Source organism: Neofelis nebulosa, chromosome 4, assembly GCF_028018385.1.
Source record: "Neofelis nebulosa isolate mNeoNeb1 chromosome 4, mNeoNeb1.pri, whole genome shotgun sequence".
Classification (NCBI taxonomy): Eukaryota; Metazoa; Chordata; class Mammalia; order Carnivora; family Felidae; genus Neofelis; species Neofelis nebulosa.
In genome coordinates this window covers 164,428,220-164,452,353 of record NC_080785.1, presented here as the reverse complement: position 1 = coordinate 164,452,353, position 24,134 = coordinate 164,428,220, and the positions used below count along the sequence as shown (strand labels likewise).

The 24,134-nt window shown below is 55.3% G+C and overlaps 1 protein-coding gene across 3 annotated transcripts in view; it reads right to left on the bottom strand.

Moving 5' to 3' along the window:
• The window catches only part of CERS4 (ceramide synthase 4), a 34,198-nt gene that overhangs the window by 9,876 nt on the left and 188 nt on the right, over positions 1-24,134 (bottom strand). Inside the window, exons 1-2 of one of the 3 annotated variants that reach the window (XM_058728189.1) lie at positions 23,623-23,824; positions 860-1,033 (exon numbers count right to left, since the gene is read on the bottom strand). In XM_058728189.1, coding sequence (XP_058584172.1) covers positions 860-991 — 132 coding nt within the window. In that variant the 5' untranslated portion in view covers positions 992-1,033; positions 23,623-23,824. Of the gene's footprint in view, positions 1-859; positions 1,034-23,622; positions 23,825-24,134 lie in introns of those variants that run through there. The other 2 variants (XM_058728187.1, XM_058728186.1) reach the window with 2 other exon arrangements.

Below are 24,134 nucleotides of genomic sequence, written 5' to 3'. Positions count from 1 at the left end.
CTGGCAAGGCAGGTCTGAATCAGCTCTGACTACAGTGTTGGTCCACGTGGAAAGCGTGGGGCACCTGGGGCAGAGGGAAGGGGCCCTGGGAGAGCTGCCCGTGCCCAGGAGACAGCCAGGCAGGGAAAGGCAGGGAACCCCAGTGTGAAGGAGGGTCTGGGTCCCATGAGACACGACTGAAAATCTACAGGGTTTGGCACCCAGCTTGCTGGGAACCGGGGCAGGGGGGCCGGGAACCAGGCTGCAAGGGGGAGGGGAGAAGGGGGGAGGGATTTGGGCACAAATGGGGAAGTCAGAGTGCCCAGCTCCTTCCTTTGGCAGAGGGAGGAGGGAAGGTGTTAGGAGCCGGGAGGGAGGGGAGGGGAGGGTGAGGGGGTGTAGGAGGGATGATGGGGGGTGAGAGGGATGCGGGGGGTTGATGGAAGGATGATAGGGACAGGGTGGGGGAGGTGGGGGAGGTGAGGGGGGGCTGGTGAGGTGGAGGGTCACCTGGCCCGCAGGAGAGGGGCAGGAGGGAGCGGGCGAGAGTTTCTTTGCCCCCGGGGCCTCTTCAGGCCTGTCTTTGGTCAGCAAAGCAAGCACGCGTCCTCCAGGGCCTCCGCCCGTTTGCACGTGGGGACCCGAGCTGCAGCCCGTGTGGCGGGAAACCAGCCACCGGAGGCTGGAAGGGTGTGGGTGCAAGGGGCTGGGGACAAGACGGGGCTGGGAGAGGCACGCGGGCTCAGAGCCAGGCTCCGTTCAGGACACATTAGGACGAAACCCCGCAGGGCATCCGGCCGGGGTGAGCACGTCGTGCGTACACACACACACACACACACACACACACACACACACACGTGTGAGCGACCCCGGCACTCACCTCTCGAAGGTGAAGCGCATGGCCACCAGGGCCAGTGCCAGGGGCAGGGCTGCCAGCACGTCCCGGGGGTGGGGGTACACCAGGCCATCTCGGTCCTCCAGGGCAACCCACGAGCTGTTGGGTGGTAACCATAACTTCTCCTGCCAAAACCACTCGTTGAAGCTGGACCACATCCTGTGGACACGGGGTCCGGTGAAAAGGAGCTCGACCCGCAGGACCCACGGGTGGGGCAGGAGGGTCCGCCACCCCGCCCTCGCCTCCCCCCCCAGCGCCTGGCAGCCTCCGGCTGTGTGTCCTCAGGCAAATGAGCTGCCCTCTCTGAATCTCAAGTTCACTGGGCAAACAGGGACAGTAACCCACCTGTCGGCCCAGCCCGATGAGACACGCAAAGTGCTTAGCCCGGTGCCCACTGACCCTTCAGACACAGCTCCTGCAAACAGCTAGTATTCTGCACTTTACAGATGCGAAAACAGGTGGCCAGTGGTCAAGGGACTGGCTGACGGGGGTCATCAACTCGAGTTCTCCGGTGTCCAGAACAGCTTCCCGTCACTGTGGGACATTCCCTCCAGTGCAGCCCAGGACGACAAGGGAAATCCGCGATTCCCTTCCTGACCGCCTGCCCTTCCAGGTGTGAATGTCGCTGCCTCGCTTGCTACGTGACTGCGGTTGGGCAAGAGGGTCCCCTGCATGACCCCGTGTGCCACATAAGTGGAGCCTCCCTCCGCCAAGAAAGCTTTCCAGTGGCCGTCTGGATGAGTCTGAGCAGCTGTGACCTTTCCTGAGATCCATCTATTGATCGATCGATCGATCTGCCTGCCTATCTATCTACCTACCCACCTTTTAAAGTTTTAAGTAATCTCTACACCCAACATGGGGCTTGAACTCACAACCCCCTGAGATCAAGAGTCACATGCTCTTTTGACTCAGCCAGCCAGGCGCCCCGCCCCTTCCCAAGATCTTAAGACAACTGTCCAGACCCCCACACTGGTCCCCACTTAGGATGTTCATCCTTACGGCCATCTGTCCATCTGCCTTCTTCCCTGCAATCCATTCACTGTCCATCCATCTGTCCATCCATCCATCCATCTACCAATCCACCAACCAGTTATCCTTCCGTCCATCCGTCCGTCCACCTGCCCAGCTGTCCATCTACCCATCTGTCCCTCTACCTGTCTGTCAGCCCATCCATCCATCTGCCTGCCCAGCTGCCCATCCATCTGTCCATCCATCCACGAGGTGTTCTCTGATCGACTTATACATGCCAGCATGGGGCTAGGTGCTGAGGATACAGCAGGGAAAAAAGGAGACACATTCCTGTCCTCATGGAGCTCACAGCCCAGCAGGGACAGCAGCCAATGCACAAGTAAACATTCATGAATGAGGTAACACGGTGTGATGGAACCTGGTAGGAAATAAACAGGTGGCCATGACTTTAAATGAGGTGACCATCTCTAATGAGATACCCTCTGACGTGAAACCCAGAGGTGAGGAGGGCCTCGGTTTATGCAGAAGAGGGTACTGGCGGTCGGGAGGGGCTTTCAGAGAAACAAGCAGCAGGTGCAAAGGCCCTGAGGCAGGACTGAGCTCAGAGTATTGAGGGAACAGCAAGAGACCCCTGTGGCTTGAGCAGGGTGAGTGACGGGGAGAGAGGAAGGAGGGAAGGCCAGGGAGGGGGGAAAGGGGCAGGTCACCCAGGGCCCGCGGGCTTCAGGGAGGAATTCGGATGATTTCCAACATTTACGATTAAAAATTTCAAACCTACAGAAAAACCGAAAGAATTTACTGTGAACACCCGTTAACCCACCACCAGATGCTACCACCCACATTTTGTCCCATTTGCTCTGTTGCACATCTGCTGGTGCATCCGTCCGCCCCTCCATCCGCCCCCCTTGCCCCCTGCCATCAGGCCATCTACTCTTCTGGACGCACTTTAAAATCAGCAGCAGACGTCAAGCCATATCACCCCTACATATTTCAGCATGCAGATCCTTAGCTAGAGTTTAATATTTGCTTATGGTTTTTTTTTTTCATTCAAGGTAAAATTTACTAGAGCAAAATGCATCAATCTTCCGTGTAGAGTCACCTCTGGCAAATACAGGTACCCGTGTCATGCAGCCTCCTGTCCCGCCACAAAGCTCTCGTGCGTCTTCCCCCCTTCCCGGTCAATCTCCATCTCCCCCATCCAAAGGTAACCTCTGTTAGGGGCTCGAGTGGGATCCCTGGGTCACAGGGCAGTCGCCTGTTTCACTTCATAAGCAACTGCCAAACCGTTTTCTGGGGTGGCTGGACCATTTTCCACCCCCGCCCGTGGAGTCTGGGGGGTTCTGTGGCCCTTGGTTTTATTTTAGATACAATGACTAGCGGTGGGGTACTGGCGCCCGTGTGGGAAGTGGCCTTCTGGAGGCCGGAAGGGGGTGATGTCCATCGGAAGGAGGTGGAGAGGAGGGGCGCAGGTTCCCAGAGACTTTTTTTTAATGTTTATTTATGTATTCATTTTTAAAGTAATCTCCACACCCAACGTGGGGCCTGAAACTCACGACCCTGAGATCAAGAGTCGCACGCTCTACCTGCTGAGCCGCCAGCCAGGCGCCCCCCTCGAGAGACACTGGAGGTCAGCGGTCTGAGACGGGGGCTTGTGGTGCTGAAATCAAGGTTGGGCAGGGCCGCATTGCTTCTGGAGGTGGAGAGAACCCGTTCCTGCCTTTTCTGGCTTCTAGAGGCCACTGTACTCCCTGGAAGGCTGCCCCCTCTGTCTTCAAAACCCACATCTCTCTCCCTGACCGTCCTGCCTCCCTCTATCAAAGACCCTGGGGCGCCTGGGTGGCTCAGTCCCTTAAGCGACCGACTCGATTTCGGCTCAGGTCATGATCTCAGGGTTCACGAGACCAAACCCCGCGTCAGGCTCTGCGCTAGGCATGCAGCCTGCTTGGGACTCTCTCCCTCTCTCTCTGCCCCTCCCTCGCTTGTGCGTGCTCTCCTCAACGCCCCCTCCCCCTCCAAAAAAGACCCTTGGGATGACACTGGGTCACCAGGGAATCCAGGGTCACCCCATCTCAAGGTCAGCTGATTAGCAACTTCAACTGTCCTTTGCCACATGAAGCTTCCAGGATTAGGGACGTGGGTATCTTAAGGGGGCAGTACTCTGCCTACCACAGTGCAGGACATCAACAAAGTGGCTGCTCTAGGGACAGTGACCAGAAGGGGGACGTGGGGTTGCCCGGGGTTGGCATGTTCTGTCTCCTGGTCCGAGTGCTATTCAGGTTGAGAAAATTCACTGAGTTACGCATCTACAACGTGGGCCCTTTTCTCTCTGCAAATTAAAATGTTTGCATTTATTTTTTTTTTCATGTTTATTTATTTATTTTGAGAGAGAGGGAGAGAGAATCCCAAGCAGGCTCTGTGCTGTCAGCGCAGAGACTGACGCGGGGCCCGATCTCACGAACCACGAGATCATGACCTGAGCCGAAATCAAGAGTTGGACATTTAACCGAATGAGACACCCAGGCGCCCCTAAATGTTTCTTTTTTAAAACGTCTATAATTCTGGAGGCACCTGGGTGGCTCAGTCGGTTAAGCGGCTGTTTTTGGCTCAGGTCATGATCTCACGGTTCATGGGTTCGAGCCCCACGTCGGGCTCTGTGCCGTCTGCACGGAGGCTGCTTGGGATACTCTGTCCCCCCTCTCTCTCTGCCCCTCCCCCGCTCGTTCGTTCATTCTCTCTCTCAAAAATAAAGGGGTAAAAATAAAATAAATTAAGTAAAAAGTCTATAATTCTGTTCTGTTTGTTGCTGTTGACGTTTTGGTGGGGCTTGAACTCACGACCCTGAGATCAAGACCTGAGCTGAGATCAAGGGTCAGATGCTTAACCGACTGAGCCACCCAGGCGGCCCCGAGCCTACCATTCTGATTCCAGTTCCAACGGGTGGGCTTCTCCCCACCACGGCCCCAGCTAGCTGTCCTACAACAACTCAACAACGGAGACAGCATCAGACCCCACAGGTCAAGGGCTCAGTCCTACAAGACCGTCCCCCCCCCACCCCACTTCAGACACCAACTGGGCCTAAATTATTATTACCTGTGCTTCTGACCAACTGGCTATAAATCAGAGGTTCCCAGGACCCCCTCCTTGGGTTTGATTAATTTGCTAGAGCAGCTCGCAGAACGCCGAGAAACACGCTGCTGATGAGATCACAGTTCTCTTGCAACAGGACACAACTCGGCAACAGCCAGATAGAAGGGATGTTGAGGGCAAGGCATGGGGAAGGGGCACCCATCTCCACATGTACCACCCCCCCCCCCCCCATTTCCATGCATTCGCCAATCAGGAAGCTCTCTGAACAATGCCCTTCGGGTTTTCATGGAGGCTTCATTACAAAGGAGGCTGGATGAAATCATCATTCGCTGATGACTGAGTTCACCTGCAGGCCCTCTCCCCTCCCTAGAGGTGGGACCAGGGGGCACTGAAAGTTTCTACCCTGGGTTCATAGTTGCTTCCTCTGGCAACCAGGGGCTTTCCCAAAGCCACCTTGTTAACATAACCAGAGACTCCTTGATCAGTCTTATCACAGGAAATTCTAAGGGTCTGGGAAGCTCTGTGCGAGACCAGGGACAAAGACCAAGCACCTATTTCCTATAAATCACAATAGGACAAGTCAAATGGAGAAAAAAGAAAAAGCCTTAGAGTCCGAGTCTCAGAGCCAGCAGGGCTGACGTTCAAGTCCACGGGGATGTGTGGAATAGCGCAGGGAGGGGCGGAGACAAAGGACGAGGTTGTGAGGCATCTGGCAATCAGCGAGGTGACTGACAATGGCAGTGCCACCACTGGACACCCTGGCAGCAGCTTGACAAGCGGCCGAGGGTGTGCAACCGTGGCTAGTCTAGACCTACAAGACTTGGGCGTCCCAGACAGAACAGACAGATGGGTAGGTGGATGCAGGGACGTCTGCCTGGGCGGTTGAGCTCTCTAGGAGAAACCGTCTTCACTAACAGGCAAGGTTGGCTTGATCCCACACACCCACAGGGGCACAGGGACACGTGCCCAGGCCGGCATTCCCGCCTCCCAACCAGAGCCACACCCACTGCAGGGCATCTCCAACCCCCTCCTCACCCAGCGGACATCCCTCTCCCCTTCCCCCCCGCCCCCCAGCACAAAGGAAGCGAGCGGGGAGTCCCGGGAAAGCCCCCAGCCAGCCAGAGCTGAAGCCAGAACCCAGGAGTCCAGGCCCCCAATGCCATGTTCTTGCCCCACTCAAGGGCCACCCAGATCAGGATCCACCACAGCTGTGACGCATGCAAAAGCCGTGATGAGCTTGGGAGGAGGAAGAGTACACACGGGCGATGGCATCTTCCAATCTGAGGCCTCGGCCGATGTCCCAGCTTCAAAGCCCACTGCCTGATGCTTCCTGCTCCCCCCACACCAGAGGATTTCCCACAGCCAGCTTTTACAACTGCTGTCCTCTGCCTAGAATGCCCGTCTAATAGTTATTGCCCTATGTTGGGTGCTGAGGACACTGCATGGTGAGGGAACAGGCAAGGTCTCTGCCCCCACAGGGCTTACACCCCTTCCTTGTCTGTCTGGCAAACTCCTACGCATCCTTCAAAACCCAGTTCATTTGTCACTTCCTCCTGGAAGTACCCCCTGGTTGCCCCGACCTTGGGTTCAGTTAAAGCACATTCCCCCAGCCCTGCTTCACTCACTGTGATACCGGGAGCTAGTCACAAAGTCTTTTTGGAACAGTGGGGGGTGGAGAAGGAAGGAAGCGTGACCAGTCTGGAACTCCAGCACCCTCAGCTGAAGCAAGCCCAGGCAAACCTTTCTGGCATCCACGTCAGAATGATCCACCCGGACCGCAGAGGTCTTAGCTCCGGAAGCCCTACCCTGTCTCTAAAGTGTCCCCTCCCACCCCTCCACCCTCTCGATAAAGAAGAGACACTCTGGCGTGAGAAGAGAACAGGGTCTGGAGCCCAGCAGACGGGCCAGAGTCCCAGCTGCAATGCAACCTCAGGCAGGCAACCAGGCTGCTCTGTGCCTCAGTTTCCCCATGTGTAAAATGGGATACCCACACGACGTGGTGGGAATGACCCCTGGGGTAGAACGGGCACTACATGTAACTGACTTCTGTATTAGCAGCAGAGAGGGCAGCGTGGGATGAGGGGCAGTCTGGGCAGGAGGGGTGCTGGCCTGCAGCAGGTTCTGGATGGTTCTTCCCAGAACCTCCTCGGCCTCTGCAGCCTTCCCTTAAAGCTGCAGCTAATAAACTCAGGCTGGGCTTGGCCAGGGCCACGGAGAGGTCATCTGGAGACTCACCGAGTGGCTGGTCCAGCCCAACCAGACTGAGCCTACATCCCCATCACCCCAGCCTTGCCCCCAGTCTCCCAGCAGGACTGCTGGGTCTTGAAGCCTCTCTGGCCTCACTCCCAGCCCTGCCCCTGCCACCTGGGAGCCAGACTCTGATAATCCTTCTTAGTGGCTAAAAATATCCCCAGACCGGGAGAGATTAGGGCTTCGGGCTGATGCGGGGAGGGAGGATGAGCAGAGGGTCCCTGTCCCCGCTCAGAGGTCCCCACTCAGAGGAGCTTACGGCTCCCTGTTGGTCCCCAGAACCTCTAAACGCCCCAGCCCCAGCAGAGCAGGGCTGTGCACATAGGTTTGTTTTGTTTTATTTTAAGTCCAGCTGGAAATGCAGGACTTGCCCGGGTTGTGAAAAAGGAAATCAATTCAGACTCCAGATGTCTGGGCCGCCCAGGGACGGACACACACACACACACACACACACACACACACACAGTCTCCCGGCCCCTGCAGCCTGGCCTAATGCCTGGGGTCACCTGACTCCGGCTGGAGGCCCAGGCAGGGAACACATGATGTGCTAAGCGGGGGTTGTTTGTAGATAACCACAGCCGCCCCCGCCCTGGGCCCTGGCTGTCCCCTCCAGATATCCCTGGTTCCTCTGCTCTGGGCCTCTGTGCTCAGAGGCCCTACGGGGTGCTAATGACCAGAGGGGGAGTCAGTCCAGGAGTCACTACCGTGCCGTTCCCTGCAAAGACCCCGAGGAGGGCCCCAGGTCCAGGGCTCTGCCTCACCCCAGCCCCTGCTATGCAGACACACGTGTACCCCCGCACTCTGGCTCTGTTGACATACCCTCCCTCACCGCGCTAACTCAACTTATTACGATGGCTGCTTGCTGGCCTTCTAATTCACCAAGCTCATTTCTGCCCCAGGGCTTTGCATGTGCTGTGTCCAACTCACCAAGCTCATTGTTGCCCCGGGGCCTTTGCACACACTGTCCCCTCACACAGCCCCGTGTCTGGCTCTGTCTCATTATTCATATCCTAGCTCACTCATCAGAGAAAACGTCTCAGATGGCTACCAAAGAAGCCTCTGTGTTACTCCGTCTCCGTAACCTGTTCTGCTCCTTCCCGTCCTATATGAGCTCGTATTTACTAGTTTGTCTGTCTCACCTCAAGGCAGAAGACTCGTGAAGCCCAGAGTGTTGTTTTAGGCACCGTTGAATCCTGAGAACAGGGCCTGGTACAACATTAGATGCCAACCGTTTGCTAAGTGGATGAATGAACGGGTGGTACAGAGACATGACAGGTGGGTGGGCACGAGGGCTTTGGCACAGGTGGTCCGACTTTCTCGAGAAAGAAACCACCGGGGCACCTGGCTGGCTCCGTCGGGGAAACGTGCGACTCTCGATCTCGGGGCTGTGAGTTCAAGCCCCACACTGGGTGCAGAGCCTCCTTAAAAAGAAACCATCTGCTTTGACAGGCAAGGTCAGCTTGATCCCCAGAACGCAGATCCACAGTCTCCCCATTTTTGGAACTGGGAAGCCTGGGCTCAGAGCAAGAAGCCACTGGTCATTCAGCCGGCCGGACCACCGACACTGGGGCCATGGGGGTCACTCTGCAGCTGCCTGGGGCTGGCCGTGGGCAACCCTGATGGAATCCGCCCCCTCCTACGGCTCCGGGGAGCCCCTGCGCTATCCCACACCCAGACGCTGGGATGCCCAAGGGCTTTCCCCAGCGGTCCAGCCTCCGGGCCTTTGCATCAGCCAAGCCTTCAGCCTGAAATGCCTCCACCTGCTTTATTCAAGCGTAGTCTGTGCTTTAACCTGGTAGTGGGTATGTATGTTTTCATCATACTACCATTTAAGAACTATAGATGCATTTTACATGCCACTTCATCTATGATGTTTTAATGAGTAAAATTGAAGGAAGGTCTTTCATATTCTGAAATACAAATATTTTCTTCCACGTTCTTTTAATATTTATGTCATGTTTCTCAGACTTTGGAGTGTATCCGAAATTTACAAAGCACTTCTTTACAAACTCATCCTTTCGCTGTCTCCCCAGCGACTCAAAGTCGGTAGTTCTCAGAGGCAGATCAGAAGTCTGCAGTGTGGATGAGTGCCTCAGGCCCTCCGTCTGTGCAGGGCCACCGACAGGTGCTTCAAAGGACCAGGTCCTACTAGTGTTTCAAGACCTGGGTCAGATTCAATTTCTTCCTTAAGAACCCTTCTCTGCCCTTCCTGCCCTCAGCAGAGCCCTGTCCCCATCCTGGCCCGGCCCCACCCTGCCCTGCCCCACCCCTGGGCCTTTCTTCAGAGATTTCTTCAGCCCTGGAACTTAGAAAGCTAGCTGGCTCTCAGTGTCCCCCTAGACTGTGACAGCCAGGCCAGGGACAGACCTCTGGGGTCCCCAGCACCACCTAGCGTGGGGGTGTGTCAGGGGTGGGGTCAGTCTGGAAGGTTTCAAGACCAAGAAAGGAGAGGATCAGGTCTCTTGGAGTTTAAGGGGCGGGGCGTTGGGATCTGTCACCTGCACAGGAACTGATCAAGCATACGGTTTGGGGGTGAGGGGAGCCCTCTTGGGCTATTACAATAAAAACACAAATACAGCTTTATTGAGGGACCCCTGAGATGCAAAAAACTGCACATCTAAAGTGTGTGGTTTGACATGTTCTGATGTATGTACATATGCATGAAATCATGGCCCCAGTGAAGATAATGAACACATCCATCACTCCCCAGATGTCCCTGTGCCTTTTTGGAGTCTATCCCTCTCTCCCTTCCAGTGAAAACTTGCAATCCTGATGTCTAACAGTTGGAGATCAGAAGCCTCAGGGTTCCATATGATGAAATCTTTTTTTTTTTTTTAAGTTTATTTTTAAGAGAGGGAGAGAGCGTGAGCGAGCGTGCACAAGTTGGGGGGGGGGGCGCGCAGAGAGAGGAGACACAGAATCCGAAGCAGGCTCCAGGCTCTGAGCTGTCAGCACAGAGCCTGACGCAGGACTCGAACCCATGAACTACAAGATCATGACCTGAGCCAAAGTCGGATGCTGGATGCTTAATCAACTGAGCCATCTGGGTGCCCCACAATGAGATCTTACGTTATAATTTGAAAGGAGGAGGAAGACACAACACGGAGGGGCCCTGGGGACATTACATTCAGTTGAGCTAGCCAGTCACAAGACAGATACTGTTCGATTCTGCTACAGGGGGTCCCTGGAGGAGTCCTGTCCACAGAGACAGGAAGTAGACGGTGGGAGGCGGGGGAGGGGGTGAGGAGTCGGTGTTTCATGGGGACAGAGTCTCAGTTTGGGGAGATGAGAAAGTTCTAGAGACAGATGGACAACAACATGAATATTTTAACAGTACTGAACTGTGTAAAATGGTCAAGATCGGGGGCGCCTGGGTGGCTCAATCTGACTCTTGATGTCATCTGAGGTCAAGATCTCACACTTCATGAGTTTGAGCCCCGCATCAGGCTCTGAGCTGACAGTGTGGAGCCTGCTTGGGATTCTCTCTGTCCTCTCTCCCTCCTTCTCAAAAATAAAATAAAACATTAAAAAAAATTTTTTTAAAGGTTTATTTATTTTTGAGACAGAGAGAGACAGATCGCGAGCAGGGGAGGGGCAGAGAGAGAGCGAGACACAGACTCCAAAGCAGGCTCCAGGCTCTGAGCTGTCAGCACAGAGCCCAACGCGGGGCTCGAACTCACAGACCTTGAGATCATGACCTGAACCGAAGTCGGATACTTAACCGACTGAGTCATACAGTCGCCCCTAAATAAACCTTTTTTTTTTTTTTTTAAATGGTCAGGATGGTAATTTCTATGTTATGTGTATTTTACCACGGTTCACTTTTTTTTTTTAATTTAAAAATTAACCAAAGGGACAAAAGGAAGAGGAAATGTTATGCTCACGGACTTGGGGAGGGGGCAGTCAAGGAGTTAAAAAAAATAAAAGCAAAATGCAGGGGGCCACTGATGACCTGATAAGTAATTTATGCAATGGAAAACCACCAGGAGAGCTCAGCTTCTGGGGGAGGCGGAGTTAGCCGCATCGGACCAGCCCCCTCGGAGACAAGAAACTCTGGACTCCGTACTAAACACACTAAGCACCGCTACCTCGAAGCTAAAACCCCTCAGTGCTGCATTGTCCAACGCGCGGCAGCTACTAACAGCAGGGGGCTTTCTGAATTGCAATGAATGGAAATGAAATTTCAATTCAATTTCAAATTCAATGCCTCAGTTGTACCAGCAAAATGTCTATGCTCATTGGCCACATGTGGCTTGTGGCTACCCTAATAGGCAGTGCAGATAAGGAACATTTCCACAAGTCTGCTGGTGCTGCTCTAGCATGACCCAAAATAGGTAGCAGTTGGAGGGGAATCTATACCAGGGATAAGGCACAGGGCGCGTTTCCTTTTTTACTGTTATTCACTGGAAATAGAAGCCGGCTTGAAAAATGAGAAGACAGAACCCAGAAAGACGACAATAACTCAATGGGACAGGACACCCAGGAAAAGAGAGAGCCAGAAAAAGGAAGTTCCGAATTCTACACAAAAATTCTGTGCAGTGGTTCAGGGCAGGCTCCAACCAGCCTAGCTAAGGCTAAAAGAAAGGAAGTGAGGGATGCCTGGGTGGCTCAGACAATTAAGTGTCTGACTCTTTTTTTTTTTTTTTTTAATGTTTATTTATTTTTGAGAGAGACAGAGACAGAGCGTAAGCGTGGGGGAGGGGCAGATAGAGACGGAGACACAGAATCTGAAGCAGGCTCCAGGGTACGAGCTTGTCAGCACAGAGCCTGATGCAGGGCTTGAACTCACCAACCGTGAGATCTGACCTGAGCCGAAGTCAGACGCTTAACCGACTGAGCCATCCAGGCGCCCCGGTGTCTCACTCTTGATTTCGGCTCAGGCCATGAGATTGAGCCCTGCATCGGACTCCGCGCTGAGCGTGGGACCTGCTTAGGATTCTCCCTCTCCCCCTGCCCCCCTGCTCATTCTCTCCCTCTCTCTCTCTGCAAAATAAATAAACCTAAAAAAAAGAAAGGAAGAAAGGAAGTGAGATCTCACCTGTCACCCACCATAAGGAAAACAGACTTTTAGAGCTTGAGTCCAGACAGGTTAATTGCCTGATAAAAAATACATTTAAAAAAAAGCCGTGCTCTCCAGAGGAACACAACAGAATCCAGAGTCTCCCCAACACATCTTGACAATGTCAAGAATGCAACCCCAAATTACTTGACCCTTGAAGAAATAAGGCAACATGACCCATACTCAAAGCAGAAGGAAATTAATGGGGACTAACTTCTGAAGTGCCCCAGATGTTGGAATGAGCACGTAAGGATTTGGAAGCAGCTATTATAAATCTATTCAACGATGTGAAGAAAAAAATAGCTACTACTGAATGAATAAGAAACCTCAGCAGAAAAGCAGAAAAATGAACCAAACGTAACTTTTTTTTTTTTTTTTAAGTAGCCTTCACACCCAGCACGGAGCCCAATGTGGGGGTTGAACTCACGACCCTGAGATCAAAACCTGAGCGGAGATCAAGAGTCAGACACTTAACTGACTGAGCCACCCAGCTGCTTCTTAAATGTAAATTCTAAAACTGAAATTACTTGAAATTAAAAAGTCACATGTGGGCTTGATTGCCTATCAAAGAAGAAAAAAGAGTTAATAAATTTGAAGCTAGATAAATCCTAAACATCCAAACTGAAGAACAGAGAAGAAAAAACAAAGATTAAATAAAAATGTGCCATCTGGGGTCTCCTGGCTGGCTCAGTCAGCAGAGCGTGCAACTCTTGATCTCAGGGTCATGAGTTCAAGCCCCATGTTGGGTGTAGAGATCACTTAAAAATAAAATCTTAAAAAAAAAAAAAAGTGCCATCTGGAAATAGACAGTGGTGATGGCTGCAGGATGCTGTGAATGCACTCAATGCTACTAAGCTGCACACTTAACAGTGGTTAAAATGGTCAGTGTTACATTTTGTATATTTTACCACAATTGGAAAAAAAAAAAAAAGTAGAGTCTCAGTGACCTTTGGGACATTATCAGATCTAATTAGAGTCCCAAAAGGAGAAGGAAACAAGAACAGAGCCAGAAAAAACATTTAAAGAAATACGAAGAGACTTTATATCTTCTCCCATGGCCACATATATGCAATTTAAGTCACAGAAATAGGCTATAAGGATTATATTCTTATATGTCTCTGTGTGTGTGTGTATATATATATATCCATATATATATATATATATATATGGATATATATATATATCCATAATCAGGAGAGTTATTATATCAGGAAGTCGGGGGAGGGAGGAGCTGGTCTGCTTGTTTTGGGATTCAGGGATTTTTACAAGGAATGTTTCAGGGTGACTTAAATTTTTTTAAATTGTGGTAGAAAACATAGAACATAAAAATACACCATCCTAATTTTTTAACGTTTACTTTCGAAAGAGAGCGAGCGAGCGCATGGGGGAGGGACAGAGAGGGGAACAGAGGATCTGAAGCAGGCTCTGAGCTGTCAGCACAGACCCCGACGCGGGGCTCGAACCCACGCACCATGAGATCATGACCTGAGCCGAGGTTGGACGCTCAACCGACGGAGCCGCCCAGGTGCCCCTGGGCTTACTATTTTGAAGCATACAGCTCAGTGGTATTAAATACAGTCACATTGTTGGGCAACCATCAGCACCATTCATCTCCGGGGTTTTGTCTCGCAAAACTGAAACTCTGTCCCCATTAAACACTAGCTCCCCACTCCTCCACCCCCAAACCCTGGTTACCCCTATTCTGCTTTGTTCCTATGGATTTGATGACTCTAGGGACCTCCCACAGGTGGAATCATACGATATTTGTCCTTGAATGACTAGCTTATTTCACTGAGCATAGGTCCCAAGGTCCATGTTGCAGCAGCTGTCAGAACGTCCTGCCTTTTAAGGCTGAGTAAGGTTCTAGGGTGTGTATATATTAAAGGTGACTTTTTAAACAGAAAATCACATGAGTACAAAAGGAACATAAAGGTTCCCACCGAAGGGGTCCTTGGCAGAGGAGATATGGGCTCTGAGGGGGCATTTCTAGCTGTCAATGTGCACCCCCCCCACCTCAGCTGACCATTAAGAAACCGATTCCCCATCCAGGTCAGCCCCTTCAGCAATGCCAGAGAACTGTGGGTTCCAGGTTACACTCTGATGGCACCCCTTATTCACCCGATCTCGTCTAACACCTGCCCTACTTCTCCCACCAGCTGGCCACTGGGCCCCTCTGCCGCTCCCTGGTGACAGCGTACATGGGGCCAGGTTCGGGTAGGGCCAAGTAGAAGCAAAAGCCAGGCTTCTTTTTGGGACAGCAGGCCTTGCCCATACACGTACCGGGGATTGCCCAACATGCCTGGGGTGCTGGTACCAGGCCAGGTGTCACCCATAGAGGCTTGCCCCAGGGCAGGATCTGTGCCCTACCAAGTGCCCTACCTTCCTACGCTGGAAATGTTAGACATGCCCCGAGGAAGATGCTGTCAGGGTCCCCATTTCGTGGATAAGCTGAGTCTCAGAGACTCTGAGTCATCTACCCGGGGTCACACAACTGGCAAACATCTGGACCTTGAACTCTCATCTACACCACTGGGCATCCCAGATGCACACGGGCTCACGGAACCTCAGCCCCTCGGCGGCCACCCTGGCATTCTTGGAAAGCAGACCCTGCCTTCGTGCCTGTATGTCACTCTGTCTCCACCTCACTCCCGCCCACTCGGCCTAGGTCCCCAGGGACTCCCCCCACCTCCCTGGCCAACCGCGGCCCGCGTGTCCATGACCTCTTACTGCATATCCGACCCCTCGTCTGCCCCTCCCTCGGAGAACCGAGGCGTCCCGGCTCCCCTCCCCTCTGCTGTCCTGTCTCTAACCCATGCTGGGTTTCCTCCCCTCTGGCCCCAAATCCAGTCCTGGACCCCCACTGCCATTTGCCGTTGCTGGAAGCTGTGATCAGCACAGCTGATCAGCACGGCTCCCAGGTCTCTCCCACAACAAACCTGCTAAGCCAAGACCCCCTGACTGCTCTCTCCCAGACGCATCGCGCTCAAGCCCTCCCCCACCCGGGTGTGCTCTCTTCCTCCCCAGGCTTCTTGGCCACAGTCCCACCTTCCACCCAGTCTTTGGGGACAGGACTCTGGGAGTTGTCCCGGAGCCCTCCACACATGCCCGGGTCACGGAGCCCCTGCGATAGCATCCATCTGCCCCGTGACTAGCGAGCGGGTCCCTTCCCACTAGCGTCCCACGGCCACGCCCTCATGTCTCATGTCAGTAACTGTGGCCTCCTCCCTGGGCTCCCTGCCTCCGGGTTTTGCTCAGGCCGCCCTTCCAATGTGCAAATCAGACTCTTGGCTTGAAAGCCCGCAAAAGTTCCTGCCCCCGGCACGATGCCCCCAGGTACGCCTCCGGATCTTTGCACGTGCTGTTCCCCCAGCCAGTGATGCCCTCCCTTCTGCCTGCCAAGGCCTCCTGGTTCTTCACGACTCTGCTCTCAGACACGTCCACCAGGAAGCCCTGCCCGGGGTCCCCAGGCTAGGTTAGGGAGCCCCCGTCTCCAACCTTCCCACAACCCCGGCCTCTCCCATCTGTGCATCAGGCACCCACCCGTCTCCTTCAGAAGGCGAGTTTTGTTTTTCAGTACATTTATTTTCAGAAGAAACTTCCCCTCCCTCCCCTAAAGAGAAAGCCAGCATCAGTGTCCCATGCGGACAGGGACCATAAGACAACCAACAATGAAAACAAGACGACGTTCAGTCCTGGCCGGCTGGCACCTGATGCTGACGAGGCTGTCAGCCCAGGTCCAAGCCTTCCTCGTCAAGGGGAGGGTGGCAAGTGTCTGTCACCTAGGCCTTAAAGATCCAGTGGCAGCATGGGAGGCTCAGGCCTCGATGTCCGAAGGGAGTGATTCTGTGAACTCTCCTCCCTCGTGGGCTGTCCTTGGGATTTCGCAGGTGAGGAAAGTGCTGCCCAGGAGCTCATCGGTGGCTGGCATCTGGGAGGGGACAGGGGCCGGGGGGGGGGGGGGGCAACCTGATCTGGGAACCACCCGCCTTGGCAGGAATTGGGGGACAACCAACCCAGTGGTGGGAGGGGACAAGAGCCCTTTGGGCAAACCTCCAGGTGTGGGACTCTGAGAAAGTGCCTTCTAAGCATAAAGAGGGGTGACGATGGGGAAGGGCAGGGCCTTAAGGGCTCTGGAGCCGCAGCACCCCCAGGCACTCCGCTCCGACCTCCACGCACCTGTCCGGGTTCTGGGTCAGGTACTGGCAAACAGTGACTGTTGGGAGTCCACAGGCCTGGGCAGATCTACTCCTGCCGGATGGTGTCAGGCGAACGGTACCTCCTGTCCTCCTATGAACTGCCACTATCCCCCCAGCCTGCCTAGGAAGGATGGGGAGCCCGTGCAGGGCCCATGTGAGCACTGGTCATCCTCTCCAGGTGGGGTAGGGCTGCGGGGCTGGAGCATGGGGTGAGAGAGAGGGGTCCCCCGGCCCAAACGCTGTCTATCCGGGGGCCCTTTAAGGACCAGAGGTGTTTGCATAACTAGAGGCCAAGCCACTGCACTTCCTCCCAGATGTCGGTTGAGGGGAGCCCCTCCTCCGGTAGGGGATGCACACAGATGCAGGGCTGTGTACTCATGCAGGGCGAGGCAGTGGTGGGGGATGGAGGGCGGCTGGGGCGCGCAGGGCAGACCGCTTTTCCCCACCCAGCCCTCAGCAGTACGCAGCACAAAGCACAAGCCTGTCCCTTCCCCCTGCCCGGCACCCAGAGGACGTCCGGTAGCCACCCAGACAGCCCCTACTCCCACCCATGATTTTTAGCCAGCGTCCGTGGCCAGACTCCCAGGGTTGGGTCAGATTTCAGAAATACCACTCCAATGCAATACCCAGATGTCCCCCTTGGCCTGAGTCACTAGCCACCATTCCTGTGGCCCTTCAAGTAACCAGCTTGCCTGTTGCTGCTTCCAGGAAGCCTTCTGGGACTTCCAGGCTGCATCAGGGAGCCTGTGGATCCTCCATTTGGTCCACATTATTTTTCCTTGTAACTGCCCAGGGATGTGTCTATCTCCCCAACGAACGGGGTGGGTGTGTGTGTGTGGGGGGGGGGGGGGGCTCTCCAAGGAACAGGATCGGATTCCTGTCTGTGTCTGCTCTCAGCTCTAACTCTGGCCCCAGCTCCCATATTACCTCCTCAGAAGACCTAAGTTTGGGCAGCACAAGTAAGGCAACAAAGAATGCCCTAGTAAGCAACAGATACAACGTAGCCAAAACCTACAAGGGGTGGTGTTTAAAGAATATTTCAGTAACAACAGACACATCCAGTCTCTGCCTCCGAAGCAGGAGTGAACTATCCTATGAATGAAAAAGTCAGTGGCTGCACATACCCATGCAGTTCTGGTTTCTAAATACTCTGTGCCCGATCTCTAGGCAATATTTGAGCAACGCTGTGTGCAAATGACTTACGTGCTTGTCAGATTTCCCCAAGGTCCCAAGCTGCGACCCCTTCACCTATTTCCAGAATTTCAATCAGGTACGTTCACTGAGTCTCGGAGGAATACCGTCCAAGGTTGAAATAGGTGAGCAGCTACCTGCCCTGTGGCTCACCCCCCCCTCCACCCCCGTCTCGATCCAGAAATTACTACAAGCATCTTTGACAGGTCATCAACGCAAGCACCACGGCTCTTGCTGTCTGAAAATCCTCAACCCCCAGAGCCAACTTCACCAAAACGTAGGACCAACCACTCAGGCATGTAAGTAAGAGGCTTTGTTTCCCGTGCTAGTCCTCTGGGCTCTTAGAGTTAAGGAACACATCCCAGTGCATAAATCGCACCATTTCTGCAGAGTGGTGTGAATTTCATCGTGTAAGAAGGTTACAGTAAATACACAATTACTCCAAGCACGTGCACGGGTACAACCACGCCTCCTCAGAATGTGCAGACCAGGGGAACCTCTGGTCCCTCCATGCACGTGAAAGGGAGACATGCCACGGAGACACTGGACTTTATTGTCAGAAATGAGCCCCTTTGCGAAACAGCACTGATAACGTACATCCTCAAGGGTCCTGGCATTTGTCCCGGATAATGGCCCACCAAAACCTTTTTCTTTTTGGGGCGCCTGGGTGGCGCAGTCGGTTAAGCGTCCGACTTCAGCCAGGTCACGATCTCGCGGTCCGTGAGTTCGAGCCCCGCGTCAGGCTCTGGGCTGATGGCTCGGAGCCTGGAGCCTGTTTCCGATTCTGTGTCTCCCTCTCTCTCTGCCCCTCCCCCGTTCATGCTCTGTCTCTCTCTGTCCCAAAAATAAATAAAAAACGTTGAAAAAAATTAAAAAAAAAAAACCTTTTTCTTTTTATTCAAAAGTGAAAGATTCAGGGGCGCCTGGGTGGCTCAGTTGGGTAAGCCTCTGACTCTTGATTTCCGCTCAGGTCATTATCTCACCGTTCGTGGGGACAGAGCCCCGCTGACAGCACGGAGCCTGCTTCGGATTCTGGGTCTCCCTCTCTCTGTCTGCCCTTCCCCTGCTCATGCGCTCTCTCTCTCTCTCAAAAATAAACAAACGTTAAAAAAATACAAAAGTGAAAGATTCGAAATCCATCAAGAGGGGGAAAAAGTGACCTCCTCAGAGAGGCTCTGCCCCCCCAGCCTCTTACTCTGAACGCATTTCTGGAAAATTCTAGGAACATGTGGGAAAGTTCCGAGTGTCCTGACTTGGGGCCTAAATTGCCCTCAGCTGCTTCCAGTCTCTGGCTAGCCACTCCACCCCCCACCCCCAACACACACACACACACACACACACACACACACACACACACACACACACACACTCATTGTATGCCAGGGGGCTGGGGTCATAGCAGGAAACACACTAAATGAGGATCCCAGCCCTCAGGGAGCAGAGGTCCTGGACGGGGTGAGGGTTGGGGGTGGCAAATACTATACATTTTATTATTAATTTATTTCATTATTCTGGATAGTGGAGAGAAAAATAGGGCAGGAAAAGAGATCAGGAATGGGCAGTGGGGGCTGCAATTTTAAACAGAAAGGTCAGGATGGTCTCTCTAAGAAGACACGAGGAAGCCACAGGGATAGAGCATTCTCGGCAACGGGGACAGGCTGTGTAAAGGCCCTGAGGCCGGGCCATGTGCAGTAGCTTCGAGGCACAGAGACGAAGCCCACAGGAACAGAGGGGCATGTGGGAAGAGGTCAGGGCAGGGGGGCGACAGCCTTATACTACGAACCGCCCTCACCAGCATCTCAGATGGAAAAAGGAGATCCAGACGCAGATGTTTCCAGAGCTCATCCTGCCTGCTCTCCCTCTCTGTCACTGTCTTTGTCCCCTGCCATCTCCTAATAGTCTAGTGAGACTCCCTTGTGCCCAAGGTGGCTCCTCAGTGCCTGCGGGGCTCGTCGTCATAACTGAGCCAGGGCCAAAAAGAACTGCCCTTAGGCACACCCGTCCCCGGTGTGGACAGGGATGGGGATGGGGAGGGCAGTTGTGGCCACAGCATCCTGGCTCTCAGCAGGACCCCCAACCAATCTAGGTTCCAGAGTCTGAGGCTCTGAATCCTCTCATTAAAGCCTCTGAAGCTTTAACCCCAGGTTTGGGGTCTGCCTGGCTCAGTAGTGGGGGTGGGAAGGGTAACCAGATCCAGGTGACCAGGCCCTCGTCCACATGCCTTACAGGGTGGGGCGGGGGAGGGGGCCGAGTCCTTTCTCCTCCACCTGCAAAGGGAGTGACAGCAGGCCGACGGCAGGGCCACCCTCACGACACTCCTGCTTTGGTGTTTGCTGACCGCCATCCTGGCATCCCTGTCCCCTCTCTGAGAGTGTCCCACTCCAACCCCCAGCTCGGGGCCCTGCCGGTCACTGTCGCTGCCCCCTCCCTCCATACCCCCACCTGAGCCCTCTCCCTGGCTACTTCAGTGCTTCCGAGAAGTCTCCCAGGTCAGCTGAGCCCCACCATAAGCAGGGGGAAGGCAGAAGCCTGCCCCCCACCCCGCTGGGAAAGGGGGTGGATTTGCTCCCTTCCTCCTGCCAGCAGCCGCCTAGGCCATCAGGGTTCCAGAAAGGACCACCGTAGGGAGGCCACAAAGCAGCAAAGCAATGCCCCTGCAAACTGCAAAGAGGTAGGGCTCAACTCCTCTTACCCTTCAAGCGAGGACCCTCCCAGGGCCTGCTGTTACTGGACCCGGGAGCCCTGAGACCTTCAGTCTCGTCGTCTGCCCCTCTGCCCACTCTCCTCCTTGCTCCCTCTGCTCCAGCACCCCCCTCCGCGCCCCCAACATTACTCCTCCAAGTAGTGTGCAGCAAGGAAGCTTCCTTTGGTGCACCACTCGTCCCCGGTGCCTCCCGGTGCAGGCACTTCATAAATGTGTGCTGGATGAATAAATGACGGACGTAAGGGTGGAAGAGGGGTGAGGCCAAGCACAGGGCAGAGGGGTTCTCCAAGGTGTGGCTGGCAGGCACGTGGCCCCCCTCCTCAGACACACGGTCAGGGGATCCTGGGGCAAAATATGCGTTTGGGAGCCCAAGATGGGATGGGGAGAGAACAAGCTCCCGGCCATTCATTGTGGGGAACTGGGGTGACAGCCTCATATTAACAAAGGTATAAAGTCGAGATTGAAGGAGGAGAAAGACCTCCCAGATGCCACTCTGGTCAGAGCCTCTTCAAGGGTGGCAAAGAAGAGTCCATCTGGGGGCATCTGGGTGGCTCAGGTGGTTGAGCGTCGGACTCTCGATTGTGGCTCAGGTCATGATCGGGAGTTGGAGCCCCGCATCAGGCTCTGTGCTGAACCTGCTTGGGATTCTCTCTCTCTGCCCCTCCCCTGCTCGTTTGCTGGCATGCACCCCGGCGCTCTCTCTCCCTCTCTCAAAAGTAAATAAATACACTTAAAAAAAAAAAAAAAAAAAGAGCCCACCTGAATGGCTTGGGGTGGGGTGGGGTGAGGGTGGGAAGGACAGTCAAGTAAGGGAGTAGGAGTCCTGCCACTGAATTATTCATGCAGAGGATTCAGAAACTCAGCTGGGCTGGCCATTTCCTTCTTTTTTTTTTTTTTTTTTAAAACGTTTATTTATTTTGAGAGAGAGAGAGGGTGCACGCGTGCGCATACGCGCAGGTGAGAGGCAGAGACAGAATCCCAAGCAGGCTCTGCACTGTCAGCACAGAGCCCAAAGAGGGGCTCGATCCCACCAACCCTGAGATCATGACCTGAGCCAAGATCTAGAGTGGACGGTTAACCCATTGAGCCACTGGCGCCCTTCCTCCTTTTTCCCCAGAGCCCTTGCCACCTACTCCATTTCGTCCTGCCCTCTCTCTATTCCCCCCCACCCCCCCATGGGGACCTCTCCCAACCTCCAGCCTTGCTTCTTCAAAGCCCGCCTCCAACCCGGCTGCGGAGCAGGGACACAATTTCCAAATGCTGCAAACAGTACCTGAACTCGTACCCGAACCTGTTCCCCAATCAGTGGCCGTTCCACTCCGCCCCCCACCCCCACCCCCTTCAAGTCTCTCCAGGATCCAGGCACCTCTCACTCAGCTCCATCATGATCTGGACCAGTCAGCTGCTTCCATGCTGGTCTCAGCTCCTGCTTGTGGCTCCTCCCATGCACCCCCCAGTCTCTCCCCACTGGAGTCTCTCTGCTCTGTTACCTCTTAGGCGTCCTCAGTGACCCACCAATGGTCACCTCCTCCGAGAAGCCTTCCCTGACCCCTCCCCAGGCTGAATCAGGCCCCTCCTCTGGGCTCCCTTCCCCCACACATCCAGGCATCTGCTGTTTCATCAGGTGCTTATTAGCAGCTGGGCACCACACTCGCCTCTGAGGTGATGACCTCTATTATTTCCATTTTACAGGTGAAGAAACTGAGGCAAGAAGGAGGTGAAGTCACTAGCCTGAGGGCACTGAACTCATACAGGCGGGACAAGGTCAGAGGCAGCCTCCGGACAGCCGGAAAGGGGACAGCCTGCGGTGCCCAGATAAGAGAGGAGCATGCGCCCCGCCACCCCCTGCCCCCCATGCCTGCTTTCCTGTGGGCATCCCAAGGGTGATGGCCCGTTCCCGCTCTCCCTTTCCAAATACAGGAGCCCAGTGGCTCCTGGGCCGAGTGATCACTCCAAGCCAGGCGCTGGGCCAACCAAACACTTTACACGCCTGACTCACTCAGTCTGCAGAAGGCAGGCCCTGGGTCTGGAGGTGGGCGCAGTTACACAGCGCTCCCATTTCTGAGAGCAGAGCAGGCAGAAATGGGGGCTCCTCAGGCTGTGCACTCCCACTGGCTCTGGAGCCCTCCCCCAACCCCTCAGGTGTGAGGCTGCGGGGGGGTGGGGGGGGGTGGGATCAGCCAAGTCCTTTCCTAGCCAAGGCTTCCTCTGATCAGAACAACATTCCCAGGGATAGGTTCTACTGACCCATTTTACAGAGGGGCAAACAGAAGCTCAGGAAACTTTCCCTGGGGTCACAAGGCCAGTTCAGTGACCAAATCTCCCAGCTCACTCCTACCGCCTCTCCCTTCCCCTCTCAAGACACCCGCATTGGGAGTAGGTGAGCTGGAAAGGCACGGAACATCCTGGCTTGGCCCACCCCGGCTCAGGTGTGCTGAGTGAGGCTCCTCAAACCCCTACCCCAGCCATGCTGATTCACAGCAGCTGCTCTTGGAAGGGGACTGAGTTGAGACTGGGGAGCTTCAGAGGCAACCCCACCCTCCAGAATGTGTTCCTCAGGCAGCCTCCCTAAAAGAGACCCAGGTCACCCTAGTGGGGCCAGCGCGGCCCCTGCACTCGGCCGCTGGACACGTCCCCAGGGTATGGAGTTGGTCTCCAGGAGCCTCCCCCATCGGGCGGCATTTCAGGGGGTTCACCAGTCAGACTCGGCCACAACAGCCCCACCCCACCTGCTTCTCCCTCAGTTTCCCCACCGCAGAATGAAAGGCCCCTGCATGCCCCCAGCTGCCAGTGCCAGAAATCTCCTCCCAGCATGTTACTTCACGCCCCACTTCTAAGCAGGCAGGGAATGCAGAGGACGTCTTCTGCCAGGAGGCACCCCCCCCCCCCCCACCGTCACCCGCTTTCCACCGCTCCTTCCAGGGGGGTGCAAACCAGCAGCCTCCTCCCGGGTCTCCTCCCATCCCTCCTGCCCACAGCACGGGATCTTCCTAAGACACAACACGACCGGGGAGCTCACTTGGCTCTAAGCCTCCCGTACCCCCCCCCCCCCCAGACCCGAGAATGGAATTCACTCACTCCCCGCCATCTTCGAGGCTCGGGCCAAACTCTCCCCACCTCCAAGCCTCCCTCTCCGCGCTCCAGCCACGCTGGCCTCTTTTCTGCCCCGCAGACACACCGGGCTGGGCCCCGCCTCGGAATCTTGGTGCTTCCTGGGCCTCAGCAGCCCTCGCTGGCTGGTCCACTCAGCCCGGATGACACCTCCTCCGACAATCCGTCCCCCACCCCTTACCCCGTCTCCCCGAGGTGTCGTCTTCCCCGCACTCACCGCGGGCTGGAGCGATCCGAGTCTGTTTACGCCGTTGCCAGCCGTCTACGCGGCCGGGCTGCGAGGCCAGGGCCCCGGCTGCGCCCCCAGCGCGGGCACGTCGGTGGCCCCCACGCAGGCGCTCGGTGTGGGCTCGCGGGTGTCAGACCCACACGCCCGCGGCGCTGCTCGCGTTCACACATCCGGATGCCCCCCCCACCCCCACCCCCACCCCGCGTCGCCGCGCCGGGCTCGCCCCCACTCCCTCCCGCCCGCCCGCCTCGCAGCCGCGTCCCCGGCGCTCGCGGCGCCGCGACCCTCGGGGGAGCAGGGCTCGCTCGGGGCGGCGGCCGGGGCCTGGGACCGGATGGGAAGCGACGAGAGGCCGCCCGGGGGCGCGGTGATGGGGACCGGGGCCGCCATGGCCGCGGAGGCGGGGCCGGAGCTCGCCGCGAGGGTGGCGTTCCGGGCGGCGTTCGGGGCGCGGGGCGCTCGCT